This window comes from Garra rufa, chromosome 3 (genome assembly GCF_049309525.1).
Source record: "Garra rufa chromosome 3, GarRuf1.0, whole genome shotgun sequence".
Taxonomy (NCBI): domain Eukaryota; kingdom Metazoa; phylum Chordata; class Actinopteri; order Cypriniformes; family Cyprinidae; genus Garra; species Garra rufa.
Window position 1 is genome coordinate 30,072,845 of NC_133363.1, and position 19,505 is coordinate 30,092,349.

Below are 19,505 nucleotides of genomic sequence, written 5' to 3' on the forward strand. Positions count from 1 at the left end.
TTTTACTTTTCTTTTTTATCATTCAGTTCCTAAACAGAATTTACACTAAAATTACACTAATGTTAAAATGACATTTTTAGAAACATGTATGCTAGACATATTAGAGTCAGAATGAGAATGAGCTTTATTCACCAGGTGTACGCGAACACAAGGAATATATATATGTGTATTGACATATATATACTACATGACACAAGATAGGTATGGAAGTTCACAGAATCGACATATATATCATATCGCATATCGATTATCGCATCTTCCTTCAATATCACACAGCCCTAGTGTGTTTGTGTGTTTGTGTGTGTGTTAAATGGTACAAAGAAGAGGTGAATGTGTGATGGAAGGAGTGTGTAATTAATATGAAACATTAATTTGTGTCTGTATTGTATTGAAACTAAAAGCAGTATTCTTCTTTCATACAGAAAACAAACGGGGACAGTATGATAGATATGGTAAAGAAGGCCTGTCTCAGAGAGGTATGTAAAGTTATTCCTGATTTATGTTATCTGTTGACATATTTACCTGTTTTTGAAAATGTGGTTTTCCTCTAATTATTACTTGTTGGAAAAGGAGGCCATTATAATCAGGATTACATGGGCGGATTCACATTCCGAAATCCAGATGATGTCTTCAGGGAATTCTTTGGAGGCCGAGATCCATTCGCAGATTTTGCAGATTTCTTTGGTAGGTACATGTTTAATTTATACTGATTGAATAACAAATAATTCAAATGGAAAAGTGTTGAATTTTTATTAGCAAAACCCACATCTAAGCATCATTTGTGAATAAAAAGGTTCTTGTCAGTAAAAACAGGAGTGTTAAAAATTAGAACAAAATTCCCAAAGAGAAGAAATAAGGTCATATCTCACAGTGGCTCTTTGACAGTAATGACGTGGTTTGAGTTATAATTAGGTAATTAGGTTTTGGAGCTTGGGTTCATTAGCTGATTAGCTTTCTGTTAATCTACCATAATTATATTGTTCACTAAAAATACACTCTTAACTTGGGTGTGTATTATGGGAAAATTTCACACTTACACTGTTTTACCTTTTATATGTGACCCTGGACCACAAAACAGGTCTTAAGTTGCACAGGTATATTTGTAGCAATGGTCAAAAATACATTGTATGGGTCAAAATGGTCGATTTTTCTTTAATACCAAAAAAAGTTATAGAAAAATAGATTTTCTCAGGATTATTATTTTTTTTTGCTTCCACAGATTCCAGATTTTCAAATAGTTGTGTCTTGGCCCAATATTGTCCTATCATAACAAACCATACATCAATGGAAAGCTTATTTATCAATAGAAAGCGTACTCCATTTCAAAGAATGTACTCTTATGACTGGTTTTGTGGTCCAGGGTCACATATGTCTGTTCGTATACATACAATAATTTCACACCTGTATGCAATTTTTTTGTTGTTGTAAAACAACACAAAGAATCTTAACGTTGATTTTTCTATATGACAGTTAATCAAATACTGTCAAGTAGTCCACATGACTTGTGTGCTACATTCCAAGTCTTCTGAGGATTATCCATGAATTATCGCTTAATATAAATATCTTTTGAGATCTTGACAGTTTGCAGTCACTATGAATTGCCATAATTGTTGGTGGGAAAAAAAAGGATGTGAGGATTTTAAATTCTTTCCACATAAAATAACAAAAGGTTTGGAGTGACACAAGGCCAAATAAACAATGAACTACCCCTTTAATTTGATAAGTTGTTGAATAAGTTCTTATATAAAGCTGATATAGAAATGTATTAACTGGTGAAAATAGATAAGACCTATTAGTCATCTGTTAAACACTAAAGTGCAACTCCATGCCCACTGACTCTAACTGCTGGGAACAAATGGCTGAACGGCATGTGTGTAAAACATACAGGCACTCTAAATATGGCGAGGGCGCTCAGACCAGCAAGTGGGACGAGAAGAGACTCTGCATCATCCGCTAGGAATGTTCTCAGAAATAGCTTCCGAATAAAAGAGCAGCAAGAGAAAGGGAATGGCTATTACAGAGAGAGAAAAAGAGTGTATGTGTTCAACATGTATGTTTTTCTATGAGCAATATGTCAAAATACTGAGAATTGTTTTAAATTGGAGTGTTTCAAGAAGACCATCCTTGACGATAGAAGGTCATTTGTGTTTATTTGTGTTGATGTAGCCATGACAAGGTTGGGGTGGGTTAGAATAACAGTCACACTGTGTGTGTGTATGTGAAGATATCAGGCATGGTTCTGCCTGCCAAATCAAACTGCTTGAAGGAGATTCAAAAGTTCATATGAAGGTGCTGAGTGCCTGGAAATGGAGAAGCATTGATCTAGACATGTTTCAGCAGGCATAATGCTACATTGCAACACTGGTCCCGAAATTATGAGGAGGTTAAATTAAAATAGACCTTAGCCCTCAATCGACCTAGGAATTCCATTTTACAGAGAAGAAATATATAAAATGTGCAAATTTATTAAAAGTCTGAAAACGTGTGGGTTTATTCGCTGCATTAAAGAATCTGTGAGATATGAGCAACAATAAAAAAAAAATTCTGACAATTTACTCACCCCCATGTCATTCTAGATGTTTCTTTGTTTCTTTGTTTCTTTCTTTCTTTCTTTCTTTCTTTCTTTCTTTCTTTCTTCAGTTGAAAAGAAATTAAGGTTTTTGAGAAACATTCCAGGATTTTTCTGCAAATAAATGGGAGTCAACGAGTTGAAGGTCCAAATTGCAGTTTCAATGCAGCTTCAAATGGCTCTACACGATCCCAGCCGAAGAAATAAGGGGCTTATCTAGTGAAACAATCGTCCATTTTCAAGAAAAAAAAAAAATGTATATACTTTTTAACCACAAATGCTCATTTCGCATTAGCTCTGCAATGACGTGATCACATTGGAAAGGTCACACGTGGTTAGTTCTTCTATGTACTTTGGTGGGGTAGGGTGAAAATTTCCATCTAATTTTATCCTTTAACTTTAATGACATCGTTTTACCCTTTTTTTTTATAAAGGGTGTTTTACTTTCTTTGCACATTTGCTTTTTAAACACTGGGTCGGCATTTCTGCCTACGTCACGCATGACCATTGTGACAATGTCGAGCTAGTGCAAGATAAGCATTTGTAGTTGAAGGTATATACATTTGTGAATTTTTTTTTGTTGTTGAAAACAATCAATTGTTTCACTAGATAAGACCCTTATTCTTTGGCTGGGATCGTGTAGAGCTCTTTGAAGCTGCATTGAAACTACAATTTGGACCTTCAACCTTGAAGTCCACTATATAGAGAAAAGTCCTGGAATGTTTTTCTCAAAAACCTTAATTTCGTTTTGACTGAAGAAAGAAAGACATGAACATCTTGGATGACAATGGGTAACTTATTAGGAAATTTGAACTCTGGAAGTAATCAGTTAAGTTTAGTGGCCAAGTTTAGTTGTAATGACTGATCTTGTAATTGCTTTTATTTTAATGGGCATAGGCAGTCTGGTTTTCCATGAAATGAAAATCTAGTTCCCTTTAAACAGTTTCTTTACTCTGAATGGCAAAAAGTTTACCTTTTTTAGCCAAGCCAGTGGTTTTCAACCTTTTTGACTCGAAAGGCCCCCTATTGTCCATCACAATATTCTAAGGCCTCCCATATTGGCTAGGATATTTCCTCTGGTATTTCTGCTGTAATTATGACAATGCTGCTTGTTTTCAATTATATAAAAAAAAACTGAACTCTGGAGTAATTTTAAAGTAATTGACCCTTCGCAAACAGCTTGATTAGCATGCCATCTGACCAATCATAATGCAGAATCTGCCATTTTGTCAGACAAATCAGACAGCAGATCAGAATAACTTCGTTGGACTTAAACTTGAAACTAAAAATTGTGTATTGACATCTTTCTGCGGTTAAAATAAAATTAAGTACAGAAGAAGAAAAGACTATCGGTTCACGTGTCGATTGATAAATCCAGAAGAAATAGAAGGAAGATTTCAAAGGACTGATTGTACAGATATTTACCATCTATTACAGGGCTCGACGATATGGACTGCCCTATGGCCCGGTACAACGCTTACATTCACTGCACTGCATTCATGTTCCTAAATGTAATTTGTGTAGAAATATTACGTTATTATTATATTTAGCCTGTAAAAGGCCATTAACAGAGGCCTGAAGTGGTGAAAAGAGTCAAATACTGTAGCAGGCAGATCAGTCTCACTGTTTACGATGCACAAAATATTGGAAGAAACTAATTAAAAAGAAAATAATAAATTGGGGGTAGGAGTTTATATGAATGTATTTCTGAGGGGAACTGTCTGTTTTCAGAAAAGTTTTCATGGCATCTAGCATCTGTATGATGCATTATAAAGCAGTGTTATTAAGCGTAGCGCAGCTTTGCATACAACAGCAACCAAGGAGACACTATCACTGCTTAGCATTTAGCCCCTTTATTAACTTTTGTTTTCTCAAAATATAATGCCCTTTCCTGCTTTCTAAGCCCTTTTTTATATAATTAAGAAGCTTCAGTAGTACGTTTAACCGTGCAATCCATGCTGCTGTTTATCATAGTATCACGACAATGGCCGCGCATCCAGGTGACTTGTCAGGAATTAATTTTTACACTTTTTTTTTTTTTTAATGGCGGATTTCAAAAAGATGGCGTACCCAAACCCCAACCCCCCCTTAAATACACTTTGTCCATATTTAGAATGCTGTAACATATCTTACTTGTACAGCCATGGCGTTGTTTTTCACGAAGCTTCTTTTTCTTTTGATTTAGCCGATGACCCCTTTGAAGATTTCTTTGGTGGTGGGCGCCGTCATAGGGGTGTGAGCAGGAGCAGGACGACAGGTTCATTCTTTCCTGGATTCTCTCCATTTGGTTCCCCTTTTTCTTCGTTTGACACAGGTATGTTAATTTGAGTGTAGCCAGTGAAAAATCACTTGATTACTACAAGTCCTTCTATGTATGTTTGGCATACTTGTGTATTTAAACTAGAGGTGGGCCGTTATCGGCGTTAACGTGCTGCGTTAACGTGAGACTCTTATCGGGCGATAAAAAAAATATCGCCGTTAATCTATTCTCAAAGTTGGGTTGGGAGCTGGGTCTAAACTACGTAAGCTGTGATGACCTTCACCTTGATAGTTTAGCGCGGATGTCTACCTAGCCGAATTGAGTGTATGATGATCCGTGATCCGTACGGACCAAACCGGTTCGGCACGCATGTGATTCGCGGATTAACTGTTATTAATTTTTAATAAATTTAACCATCATAGAGTAAAAGTTTATAATTGGCACATGTTTTGTCTTGCCAATTTACCAATTCAAACAATTTAAAAAGGGAACATGCACGCCGACGCACACACCTGAAGAGAGCACGCGCACAGAGAGAGAGAGACAGAGAGACAGAGAGAGGCGCGATTCACACAGATTGATTCCTCTTTAACTTCTTTTTGAACGGAAACACACATACAAAGTCATGTCTAAATACCCGTTTTGGTGTTCTGGTAAACACAGTTGGTTATGTCTTCAGTGAACCGAAACAGCTGAGAAAGAGATGCGCGCCAGTAGTCGGTACGTGCATTATGCCTTAAAGAGACAGCATCCTATAAATACCTGCAGTGAGAAGCACTAGTTATTTACAATTAATTATTAAATTTCCGCACCTGAATTCTAGGGTTATTGATTTTATTAGTAACTTTATGTTGCATTCATTTACACTTGTTATTTGTGTAATTGTTCTTGTTTTGTTACTGACTTTATTAGTTCAGCTAGTAGTGTTTGCTGTGGATTAGAAGTAGCCTACTTAAAGTAAGCATTCAGTAATTAGTAAAAAACAAACTTTTTTGTTTTGTTTTGTTTGTTTTTTGCTGATCCGAAAAATGATCCGATCCGTGACTCCAAATCCATGATGTGATCCGAATCGTGAGTTTTGTGATCCGTTGCACCACTAATATCCATGCCCTTGTGCATCTGTGTATTAATCTGCAACGCGCACGTCGCGCAGCCTTTTACTCAGAAGTAGGCTACATGCAGTGTGGAAATAGTTGGTTACACAAGTTTGTATAGTTAATTGTGTTGTAAATGCAATTGTCAAGCAGTTTGTGATGCATTTTGGAAACAGGAGATGGGCCCCTGGTCTAATGCGCCACCTGGCTTAAGAAACCCGTTCTCAAAGACTTACTTTTAGTCATTATTTGGTTAGCACACATATTCTGAATGCCTTCAGCAGAATTCAAATTAGCCATTTTAATCTAGATTAATCTAGATTAAAAAAATTAATCTATGCCCACCTCTAATTTAAACATCATTATCATCATTTCTGTAGGTTTCCCAGCATTTGGCCCAATGGTTGGAGGTGGCTTCACCTCATTTTCCTCCTCCTCATTTGGTGGTGGTGGTGGTGGTGGTGGAGGTGGAGGAATGGGAAACTTCCGCTCAGTCTCTACATCCACCAAATTCATCAACGGAAAGAGGATCACCACCAAACGGTACCAAAGAACATTCTGTAGCTTCTAGTGATTCACAGCTTATGCAATACCACTTTTGCAAGTTGTTCACTCACATTACATACAGTTGAGGTCAAATATATATTATATACCCACCTTTCAGAATGAGCAAAATGTTAATTATTTTTCAAAATAAGAGGGATCATGCAAAATGCACGTTGTTTATTTAGTACAGACCTGAATAAGATATTTCACATAAAATATGTTGACATAATCCACAAGAGAAAATAAGTTAAACTTTTGAATTTAAAGATCAGGGTAAATTGTAACAGGGAAACATGTAACTATCTTCTGTTGCCTCTGAAGGGCAGAACTAAATGTAAAAATATGATATTTAGGCAAAATAAGAAAAATGTACACATCTGTTCAAAAGTTTTCACCCCCGGCTCAATGCATCATGTTTCCTTCTGAAGCATCAGTAAGCGTTTGAACCTTCTGTAATAGTGAGAGTCCCTCAGTTGTCCTTGGTGTGAAAAGAAAGATGGATCTCAAAATGATACAGTCATTGTTGGAAAGGGTTAAAATGCACACAAATGCTGGAAAATCAAAGGATTTGTGACACCTAAAGGATTTTTCTGAAGAACAGTTTTAAGAATCAAGGATGTAAATTTCAGAACGGGGTCATTTTTATAAATTCAACTATTATTTTCTCTTGTGGACTATATGTAAACGTCTTTTATGTGAAATATCTTATTCAGGTCCGTACTAAAACATTTTTGCCGATTTTGAAAAGGGGATGTAAATTTTTGATCTCAGCTGTATCTATGCAAATTGCTCATAACTGATGCTTATTAGTCTTTAATACTATCTATGGTAATAATTGTACAGTTAATGCCAGCTCACTCTACAGCTAACTTTTGTATTGTTGCAGTATTGTAGAGAACGGTCAAGAGAGAGTGGAGGTAGAGGAGGACGGTCAGCTCAAATCTCTCACAGTCAATGGTAAGGAGCAGCTTCTCCGACTGGACAACAAGTGATCTTGATCTCTGAACTCTGCAGATGAACATTCAAAACATTTAAACCCAAACATTCCTAAACATAACCAGGCCGAAGGCTACCAAAACACCTGCTCTCCACTAGTCAGCAAACCAAGAGTAGGTCACATGTGACGCATCCATGTGATGTGAGCTTTTAGGTGGTGCTGTTACCCTCTGTGCAATGAATCACAGACGTAAACAGGGTGAACTTTCATTCCAATGTAAGCGATTTTCTTTATTTTTTCTTCACAAAAACAGGAGACCTCAGTTTGAACAAGCGCAATTCATTCCTTTCTGTCAGCTGATGGCTGTTTTTTTTTCATTCATAAGTGCTTATTGCCTGATTGAAACTGGAGCTTAGCGGGTTGTATCTGCTTTTTGCTGTAGAGCCATTCAACTGTTCAAATGTTGAAGTCTTAACCTCTCCACTAAGAACTATTTAATATGATCTAACCAATGTTAGTAGCCATCATTTGTTTATAATATTAAGCTGTTGGATAAGTTGTTGGCTTCACAACGGCTAACTGTTGCATAACCTGAGACCTTTCCATTATTAAGAATATATATTGTGTGACTTTCTATGCTGGACATTTTGTTCTTTGTAAGACAAAAGCAAAGATGGACAATGTTTCAGGTTCAATAAATCTCACTTCCACCTGTTTGGAATGTTGCACTCACAGTTTCTTTGCAGTGGTGTTTAGAAAACAAACTTGCCTCTAATTTATGTGTAGGTGTGTCTTTTTGCTTGGCTGATGTGTGTGTGTGTGTGTGTGTCTCATCCCAGCACTTACAAAATTAAAATAAGTAAAACATTGCTTTCAATCTGCTTTTACATCACCTTATTGTTTCCACTAGCCTCTAAAAACATCCACACATGCATGTGCACCTTTAGTAGTTTTATTTGGTTTGTTTTACATTGCTGATTTCAGGACACAAAGACAAGATTTCACCTTGGATTAACTACAAGTATATGTAAAGAACACTTACTCCTGCAGTATTTAACAGCCATGGCATGATGTGATGTTCAAAACCTCAGCAGGCCTAAATGTCCTCACTATTGTAATGAAATATCACACATCAAAATGTTATGATTGAGGAAATTTATGTATCCTTGTGTGTGTGTGGTGATTTTTATACCCTCATTAAGGTAAGTTCGAAAGAATGGTGTTGTGCTGAACATGAGAACCTACCTGCCTTTCCTTTGAATTTTGATGTAATCTCTCTGTAAAATTATATTCAAAAACTGAAAGAAAACATTTCCCTCCCTAAACTAATACTGTTGAGGTCAAACGTTCACACACCTTACAGAATCTGCAAAATGTTAATTATTTTACGAAAAGAAGAGGTATCATACAAAATGCATGTTATTTTTATTTTATTTAGTACATACCTGAATAAGATATTTCACATAAAAGACGTTTACGTATAGTCCACAAGACAAAATAGTTTAAATTTATAAAAGTAACAGCATTCAAAAGAATGATCCACAGCTGTTTTTGTTTGTTTAGTGATAGTTGCATATGAGTCCCTCAGTTTATCAACTATTACATAAGGTTTAAACACTCACTGATGCTTCAGAAGGAAACTATATATTAAGTGCTGGGGGTGAAAACTTTTTGAATTTGAAGATCAGGGAAAATGTAACTTTATTTTGTTTTCTGGGAAATATGTAAGTATCTTTTGTAGCTTTTGAAGGGCAGTACTAAATTAAATGAAAATGTACACATCTTCATTCTGTTCAAAAGTTTTCACCCTGGCTCTTAATGCATAGTTTTTTCCTTCTAGAGCATCAGTGAGCATTTGAAATGTCTGTAATGGCTGCATATGAGTCCCTCAGTTGTCATCAGTGTGAAAAGATGGATTTCAAAAGCATACAGTCATTGTTGGAAAGGGTTCAAATACACACAAATGTTGACAAACCAAAGAATTTGTGGGACCGGAAGGATTTTTCTGAAAAACAGCAGGCAGTTTAACTGTTCAGGACAAACGAGGGACTAATATCACTATCACTTAAAGGAGAACTCCGGTGTGATATTGACCTAAAGTGTATTGAATCATGATACCGAGTGTGAACGTACCTTGCATATCTCATCTCGGTTTGCGTCCAGCAGTCCGAAATCTGGGGTCAGTTAGCCGATGCTCACAACAGGTTGTCAATGAGAGTCAACAGGGCATCGGAATAGCCATGTAAATAAATCACTGTTTTACGCCATTTACGAGGCACAAAGTAGCTCCACACTTCATTGGTAGACTTCCAAGGGCCTTGACATTTAAAACGAGACATTGAGAACTCAGAAAAAGCACCGGTAGTTTATTTACAAGTAGATTTATACAGACATTTTCCACCAGGAACAGACCGGTCGCCGCCATCTTAAATGTAGTCACGATAAGTCGAGTGTCGAGCACGAAGGAAACTACAACCTGATACGTTGATAACCTGATAAATTCCTTGGTGCTCGACACTCGACTTATCGTGACTAAGTTCAAGATGGCGGAGACCGGATTTTTTCTTCCAGGTACTGTCTGTATAAATCTTGTAAATAAACTACCGGTGCTTTTTCTGAGTTCTCAATGTCTCGTTTTAAATGTCAGGGCCCTTGGAAGTCTACCAATGAAGTGTGGAGCTACTTTGTGCCTCGTAAATGGCGTAAAACAGTGATTTATTTACATGGCTATTCCGATGCCCTGTTGACTCTCATTGACAAGCTGTTGTGAGCATCGGCTAACTGACCCCAGATTTCGGACTGCTGGACACAAACCGAGATGAGATATGCAAGGTACGTTCACACTCGGTATCATGATTCAATACACTTTAGGTCAAAATCACACCGGAGTTCTCCTTTAAAAAAAAAAAAAAAAAAAAAAAAAAAACAGGGTCATTTTTATAAATTCAACTATTATTTGAACTATATATAAATGTCTTTTATTTGACACATCTTATTCAGGTCAGTATTAAATAAAAACATTTTGCAGATTCCGCAAGGTGTATGTAAACTTTTGACCTGAACTGTATATACACTTTTTTTTTTTAACCATTTTAAAGATTAAGCAGAAAGCAAACCTGAATTTTCAGCACCCATACAGTATTGTCACATTTTTCTTGAGAATTCATTAATATGTTGGGGAGGAACCTTACCACAAACTTTTGGACAGTATCCTATTTTTGCTTATTCACTACATTTTTGTGAAGGCATTGTCAGACAGGACTCAGATTCATATTATGAATCACACTGAAAGCTGTGTAGAGCAGGGCTGACTAATCCTGTTCCCGAAAGAGATCTACCTTCCTGTAAAGTTCACTAACACAACTTAACCAGCTAAATAAGATATTCAGGAGCACTTGATAATTACGGACATGTGTCTCGATTGGAGCTGAACTCTGCACCTTGGAGCTGAACTCTGCACCTTAGAAAAGGATTAGGTACCCCTGGTGTAGAGTAAAAGCTTTATAGAGTTCTGTTATTTGTTGTCTTTTGGCGCCCCCTGTAGTCTAAATGTTAGACGAACATCCTCTTCCATTTCCAGACAGTCTTGCCTTGTCCTTTACCTTTAGTAATAGCAAAAAAAGACTTGACATTTGCTAATGATGAATGTCCTTTGAAGGGCTGTTAACCTTTTCTGGAGCGGTGTAATTTCCACCACACATTGTCCACTGAAACGCAAAGGTAGCGTCAAAATAATTATAATGACATTGCAGCGCTGGAGGGCGCCATTTCTTCAGTGTTATCAAAACGTCTTTGGTGCGCTGAATGTCTGTTTACAACAGGTTTAGGAAGATGAATGTTACAATACTTTTAAATCGACAAGGTGTAACACAAATGACTGAACTAGACAAAAAAGTATTACAAAATTGATTGTTCCTGTCATGAATGCTGCATGGCATTACAATGAGCCATATTTTGTAAGTATATCAGAAGGACACCAAATGTAATGTCTAATTTTTAAATGCTTATTTTTTTAATTAAGAAAATAAATTGCCATACTATAGCCAAATGAAAGCAGGCCACAAATATAGACTCTATATAGATAGACAAAAATAGACATTAATTTCCTTCCTCCTTTTTTCCCCTTGTCTCTTTCTTTGATGAATGATCCAAATTTGATCAAAATGATCTACAACTGTGATGAAACCGGAAGCTGAAAACATCAAAAGCCTGATGAAGAGTGTTTTCCCTCGTGTTTTTCTGCTGTCCTCCAAGGCTTATGAAAGATGGCAAAGATTGGCAAAGGCCAGCTCTGGGTTTCTGTTAGTGCCTGCTGAGATGCTATCAGAATGTCTGAACAGTGGGAAGTGTTTGCTGTTGACTTTGGTCTCATTTAAAGACAGGGGTGCTTGCTTTCCTAGCTGTGTGAATGATTCTTGGTGTTAGAAGTGGATGAAAGAGTCCCATCTGATTTCTCAGGGATCCAGTATAATTTCTCAGTGATTGCCATCCTTTTTGTTGTTGTTGTTGTTTGTTTTTCATGTCACTTGAATGACCACATGACATCTGGGTAGAGCATCTTGTTTTGTTTTGTTTTTCTTCAGGCACTAAAACTCTATTCACATTCAGCCCATATTAATTCTGTGAACAACATCAAGCATCAAGTAATCAGGATACCAAGATAAAGCTAGTAGTAGTCAGCTGGCCATGTGACTTCAACATGGCAACCCCCATAAGAGGACCTGCTCAATGTAAAATGAAACTAAATAGAACTGATTTTGCTACTCTCTCTGTTTGTTTGTCTCTCTCTCTAATACTAATGTCTTACATAAACCGTTTTAATAAAGAAAAATACTGAGTGCAAACTAAGAGAGAATTGTCACCTGATACAAACCTCAAACCATTTGCAGCTCAAACAAACACACAAAGTAATTAAAGTAAAACAGATTCAAACAGAGAAAAATGCTTAATAGGTATTAAAAGATTGCATTTATTAGAGTTTTTAATTGTTTCCAGCCAAAATATTTCGCCACTGAAAGTAATTAAATGATAATGGATGAAAACATGTCCTGTCTTATCACCGGGGTAACCGCCATATAATAGCGTAATATACTGATCTGAAAGCAAGGACGCTTTTAGACAATAAAAACACCACCTTGAATCAATCCCCCTCCTTCTTGAATACACCAGGCTTGCGAAAGCCTCTCTATTTCATTTCTTTATTTCCCCTCCATATTTAAAAAGCTAGATATGATCTCTCCCGCTGCCTTTCATGGACGAATAAACGCTGCTTGTTATTCAAAGCTCGACGAGGAAGAGAAACCTTAACGCCAAGGGTTTTTACTCCGCGGAGAGCTAGTGAGCGGGACACTTATTTTTCACGTATAGTCCCTGACTGGGATTTAGACACCGCGCCATGATTTGCTCGGATGCATCTCAGAAAAGCATCGAATGCGTGTGTTTGTATGGAAGTGTGCCTTCGGTAATAGACTGCGAATTTACGGGGTCACCGCGGCGACCTCGCGGTAATAACACGTCCAATCATACGCGCGAAAATTGAGACTTGCGCGGGCTGCTTTTGTCTCTCTGTTTGACCAGGCTCGTTACGCTTTGTGCCGACGATTGGGCCTCTTCTATTCTTTTCTCTCTCACACGTTCTCTCATCTATATCACTTCCTTCATCTTTCATTTTATGTGTCATTCTCTTTTGCCATTTCCCCCTCTACTGATCCTTTATCTGTTTCTTTCGTTTCCTTGCCAGAGATGAAAAAGCTCAGGTTAGAGATGAGCAAATTTCTATTGGTTTTGATTACTATACTAGGAGGTTCTTTGCTCACATGCTTCTTGACGTTCCTTCCCAAGTTAGCTTATATTTAGGAATATGTCACGTTTTTTGACCATAAGAAACTAGACTGTATTATCCAACACTGTGTAAAACATTGTACAACAGACATTTAGATAGGCATACAGAAATGTTTACGACTGAAACTGCAACAGCTAACAAGGTAGGCTAACTATATTTAGAATTAATATTTAGCAGCCACTGAAATTGTCCTTTCTCCACCAAGTTAAATGGTAGCTAGGCTAATCATCCTGTCTTACCAAAATCATCTCAGATGTTCCACCATTTTTCCACCTTTTCACTTAAAAGTGGTACATTTTATTTTTCATTTGTAAATTTGATGGGTGTGGCTTCCGGTCTGGTCCACTTCCAGCTATTTTTAGCTCTACAAAACAGCTAGTTTTGTTGCTTGATATTGCAAATTGGTGTCTTACCATATTATTTTAAAGTATTATCTTAATTATGAACACACTGGTTTGTAGTGCAAACAGTTTTACTGTTTGCTGCAAGTTTTTATGATGAACCGGAAGTCTCACCCATAGGTAGGGGTGGGACGATACAGGTAACTCACGATTCAATTCTGTGGCGATATTTGGTCCACGATAATGATAATATCACGATTCGCGATATCTACGATATTCAATATATTGGAGGAAATTTCATAGATATATCACGATATATGTGACTGAAAAAGAAAAAAATACCCATAATAAGGAAAACTTATGCATTTATTAATGCCAACATTTCCAAATTGTGCAAAGAATTATGCAATTGCATAATAACTTACTGCCTCCTGGTCTAAAATGTAAACTCTGTACAGCTAGACAGATAAAAGTGCATGAACATTAAAAAACATGTAAACATTAATTAACATACGTAAACCATGATACTGAAACGTCAGTAGTAAGTTACTGTAAAGTGCTTTATGTTAACCTGGACAGTGGACACATCAAGGCATATTCTTCCTGAGGAACACTAACTGATCAGCATGCTCAACTAGCGGGTGGGTCTTTGATTTGTTTTTCATTATTTTCCGCCATTCTTCTCACTTCTCTTTTTTCTGCGCTTCTTCTCTGTTGTTAGTTAACTTGTGTTCTTCACTGGCCGCTGCTTCCGCCACTTTACCCCTATTTACTCGAACAGCGCCCCCCGCAAACAGAATGGTAGATATTGGGTAGTGACAGTGACACTGACAACGGGTAAATTAATCATTTTGTGTTGTAATAATGTCGATATCGATATTGGCCGTTAGTGTATCGATTATTTATTGCGACAGAGAGCACAACAATATATTGCAATATCGATTTTTTTTCCCACCCCTACCCATAGGCATACTTCTCTGTTGAGAAAAAAAGCTGGATATGTAACATAAATATAAATATATATATATATATATATATATATATATATATATTCATCCTCATGTTGTTCCAGGCCTGTATAGTATTCTTTCTTCTGCTGAACACAATATAATACTAATAATAATTACAAACATTTTTCAAAATGTTTTCTTTTAAAGTTGTCATGTCACTAGAGTTGGATATAATTCTAATTACTTTTACTAATACTGCAGTAATGTAATGTATTTCATTTTAAATTTATGTAATTTGATTACAGTTAATGTCAATAAAATTGTTACTTAAGTTACAAATGCAGTGTTTATAACAAATATAAAGTAAACTGTATTTTAAAATCATGTGTTGTGTGTCAGTATGCCTTTTAATCAATCAACGGAGAATGCGAGCTAAAATGCAGACGAATCGTATAACATTTAGATGTAATATTTCAAAATGTCGCACTCGATTTTACATATTTTAGTGACTGTTCAAGTTGCTGTTTTGATCATATTTCAATCAATATTAAATTACTGAAAGAGCTATGAGTTTCACTTTGTAGTGTTTTTATTTTTATTTAGGTTTGATAACTTGAAAAGTAACTTGTTATCAAACTTTAAAGTAACTTGAAAGTAATTAGTAATCTGATTACTTTTTAAATGCAGTAATCAGTAATGTAATTTAATTGAAATTTTTAATTAGTAATTTGTAGTGGATTCCTTTTTTGAGTGACTTACTCAACATTGCATGTCACACAGGGTTGGAATGACATGAGGGTGAGTAAATGATGACAGAATTTTGTTTTCTTTTTTTGGTAAACTGTCCCTTTTAACATGTATTGTTCTGAGTATGTTATCACTTAGAGTAATTAACTTGTTGATGTTAAAAGCTTTTAGAGGATCCGTAGTACAAACAGTGACATTTCCCAGTGTCACCTTAGGCAGCTGCTGTTGTGGTTTGGGTCACGGTGGTTCCTTTCTCCGAGCTCAAATAAGAGGGTCCGCCAGACAACAAGAGATGTGGTAAAGGCTTGTGGCTTGTCTTCTAAATGTATTCTATTTTTCATCTTTTCTTTGGGGGGTTGTCGGTAGGTGGAGGAGGGTGTTGCAGCAGACGCAGGCCTTTTCCGGAGATGAAAAAAGGTCCGGTAGTTTGAGAAGCAGCATCTGTCCCTTTTCTTCTCTTCTCTCCCCTTTAATTACACAACACAATAGCCACGAGATGTGCCCATAATCTGCACGCATAATCAGTCTCTCTTTTCTCTCTTCCGAGCCCCTATTCCGTACGCTAATTCAATATAAATGTAAATTAACACGCAAAAAGAATAAAGAAATCTCAATCTATTTACATGACTAATCACAATAAACGCGTTCCACATGAAATATGAATGAATGCATCGCGATTATGGGGAAAAAAGGGGTGGTGGGTGTCAGGCAAGGAGTGCTTTATAGGAGCTATTTAAACTTTTTTTTTCCTTTTACAGTGGGGTGATGCACAAGTGTCTGTAAACAGCAGGTTAGGTGTATCAGTGAGGACAACACTTACAATAGTGAATAGAGGTGACAGTGGTAGCCTTACCAGTTCTGCTGCTTAATACTGTCACCTTGAATAAAATAAAAAACAGATAAAATACTGTCAGGATTTAATTCCTAGCAGAACTGATATCTGAGCTGCAACAATAACAACTAATCACTGGATTTGCAGAAGTATTTGAGATTAATGGATTCAAATCTTTAAAAGACATCAGAGTTAGAGGCAGTTAATAAAAAGTAAACTAGGTAAACTATGGCTTTTTTGTCTGTAAAATAATCAGCACCTATTAATTTTTATAATTCTGACTTTATCACAATTTTCACACATTTTCAGCTCATTTCCTTTGTTGTTTTTATAGCACTTTTATTTTTGTATCAAGCAAAACAAACAGTGAATGATCATTTTATTTGTAAACCAGACGGTCTCTTTCTGTCTACCTGGATGATTTGTGGCCAGAATAAACTTCAAACGTGACCAGAATGTATAATAGTCAAAAGTTCTACTTCTGCAAGACTAAATTGGAGACCAAACTTAAAAGTAAGGATTTTGTATAAAATAATAATAGAAGAAACACAATGCAACCACGCAAGAGTATTATCAGTGAAATGAAAAACACATTTTCAAATCAAAAGGAAATAAGTCAGGGTAAATCCAATATAAAACAAACTTAATACTGTATTATACCAAATAACCAGAAACAACCTGTTTCAAAAATGTAATGTCAGATTTTTTGTTTAAATCTTAAAACTTTTGTCTAGGAGCAGATGCTGTTCAAGCAGAGTACATAACTGGAATCAATTCAGCATCCTGAATGGAAGTAGTTTGGCATTAAAGGGATAGTTCACATAAAAAGGAAAATTCACCTTCATGCCGTTCCAAACCTGTCAGACCTTCGTTCATCTTCAGAACACAAATTAAGATATTTTGATGAAATCTGAGAGCTTTCTGATCCTGCATAGACAGCAACAGTACCATGTTCATGGCCCAGAAACATAGTGAGGACATCGATAAAGTAGTCCATGTAAAATCAGTGGTTCAACCGTCACAAAACCATTTTTGAGCAAAGAGAACAAAAATAGTGACTTTATAGTGAATTTCTTCTCCTCTGTGTCAGACTTTGCTGTGTATTTACAAAAGTATTATGACACATGTGTGGCGCTGCTAGCGCCGGACATAGAATATCCATCTCTTTTAGTTCATAGTCTGTATATTCTGCTTCAGATAAGGCTGAGCAAATGTACAGCATGTGTCGTCTTCTGCTGGTAAAGGAAGACTGACATGGAGAGAAGAAATTGTTGAAGAAAGTCGTTGTTTTTGTTCTCTTTGCGCACAAAATGTATTCTTGTAACATTATGGTTGAACCATGTCACATGGACCATTTTAACAATGTCCTTACTACCTTTCTGGGCCTTGAATGTGTCAGTTGTGTTGCTGTCTATGAAGGGTCAGAAAGCTCTCAGATTTCACTTAAAGGGGTCATCCGGTGCAACATGCACTTTTACAAGCTATTTGAACTGAAATGTGTGTTGGGAGTGTGTGTACACAACCACCCTAGAATGACAAAGATCCGCCCAGTAGTTTTCTTTTAATTAAGTAAAATAATTTGCCCCTTCTCATATCGAGCCGTTCTAAGATGCCTGTCGTTGTGGCGTAATTACGAGAGAGGCCGCTCCTGCGATAGTTGATAGACAGCAGTGTTTTAGCATAGACCCGCCCCGAGTGAAGTAGACTGACAGCACCGAGGGAATGTGACCGCTGATCTATCTAAAGGCCGGGACACACCAACCCGACGTAGTCTGTATTTTCATTCCAAGAAGAGAACCCGGAAGAACCGCCGCACGGTTTGCATAGCGTTTTCCGTTATGTCGTACAGCGCTGGCCTGTCTTGGATCAAATTGATCAGCTCGCCTTCAATAGCTTCGTTCCACACAGCCATAGTTGGTTTTGAATTGTGAAATGATGACAGCGAGCCGATTCCCTCTTGACTATTTTCTTTGCTTGTTACGTCACTTCACGTTCAAGTTCTCCACGCGCTCTGATTCGATGTCTGAACAGCCAATCAGAGCGCTTTCTTTCCCAGACAGCCCCAAGCCCGACGCCGGCAAACTTTGGCCGACGCGAGCCCGACGAAAGCCGAGGCGAGCCGACGTGCGGAACACACCGAACCAACGCGCTTCACCGACGCCCACCAACTGCCCGACGAGGCCAGACGGCCGATCGTCGGCTTGGTGTGTCCTGGCCTTAAAGGGTTCATGTTTACGTGAATCATTTCTCACCATACTGCTTTATAAACGAGGGTCAGTATAGAGCTTAGCTTTGTAACGCTAGATGGTTTAAAACTGTGTCTGTTAATGATTAAGATGTAACCTTAACGCAATACCTGCAAAGGTGTTTACAGCCCACAACTTCACATGAGTAAAGACTATAACACTCACATTTATGTATTTCAATATAAGGACGGGGTAAGTTATGTTAACCGATCACTTTTTTTGCTCTTGTTCAATCAGCTATACCTCAGTAAACACATCGCGTTCCTCTCTTTACCACAGTAAACACATCGCGTTGGTATCCACAGTAAACACACCGCGTTCCTCTCTTTACCACAGTAAACACACCGCGTTCCTCTCTTTACCACAGTAAACACATCGCGTTGGTATCCACAGTAAACACATCGCGTTGGTATCCACAGTAAACACATCGCGTTGGTATCCACAGTAAACACATCGCGTTGGTATCCACAGTAAACACACCGCGTTCCTCTCTTTACCACAGTAAACACATCGCGTTCCTCTCTTTACCACAGTAAACACATCGCGTTCCTCTCTTTACCACAGTAAACACATCGCGTTGGTATCCACAGTAAACACACCGCGTTCCTCTCTTTACCACAGTAAACACATCGCGTTCCTCTCTTTACCACAGTAAACACACCGCGTTCCTCTCTTTACCACAGTAAACACATCGCGTTCCTCTCTTTACCACAGTAAACACATCGCGTTCCTCTCTTTACCACAGTAAACACATCGCGTTGGTATCCACAGTAAACACACCGCGTTCCTCTCTTTACCACAGTAAACACATCGCGTTCCTCTCTTTACCACAGTAAACACACCGCGTTCCTCTCTTTACCACAGTAAACACACCGCGTTCCTCTCTTTACCACAATAAACACACCGCGTTCCTCTCTTTACCACAGTAAACACATCGCGTTGGTATCCACAGTAAACACATCGCGTTCCTCTCTTTACCACAATAAACACACCGCGTTCCTCTCTTTACCACAGTAAACACATCGCGTTGGTATCCACAGTAAACACACCGCGTTCCTCTCTTTACCACAGTAAACACATCGCGTTGGTATCCACAGTAAACACACCGCGTTCCTCTCTTTACCACAGTAAACACACCGCG

The 19,505-nt window shown here is 37.5% G+C and overlaps 1 protein-coding gene across 2 annotated transcripts in view; it reads left to right on the forward strand.

Annotated features, from left to right (window-relative positions):
• dnajb6b (DnaJ heat shock protein family (Hsp40) member B6b) overlaps window positions 1-19,505 on the forward strand; it is a 40,639-nt gene that overhangs the window by 13,095 nt on the left and 8,039 nt on the right. The window contains exons 4-8 of one of the 2 annotated variants that reach the window (XM_073835896.1): window positions 423-476; window positions 571-684; window positions 4,755-4,883; window positions 6,304-6,466; window positions 7,356-7,426. In XM_073835896.1, the coding sequence (XP_073691997.1) occupies window positions 423-476; window positions 571-684; window positions 4,755-4,883; window positions 6,304-6,466; window positions 7,356-7,426 (531 nt within the window). Of the gene's footprint in view, window positions 1-422; window positions 477-570; window positions 685-4,754; window positions 4,884-6,303; window positions 6,467-7,355; window positions 8,128-19,505 lie in introns of those variants that run through there. The other variant, XM_073835897.1, reaches the window with a different exon arrangement.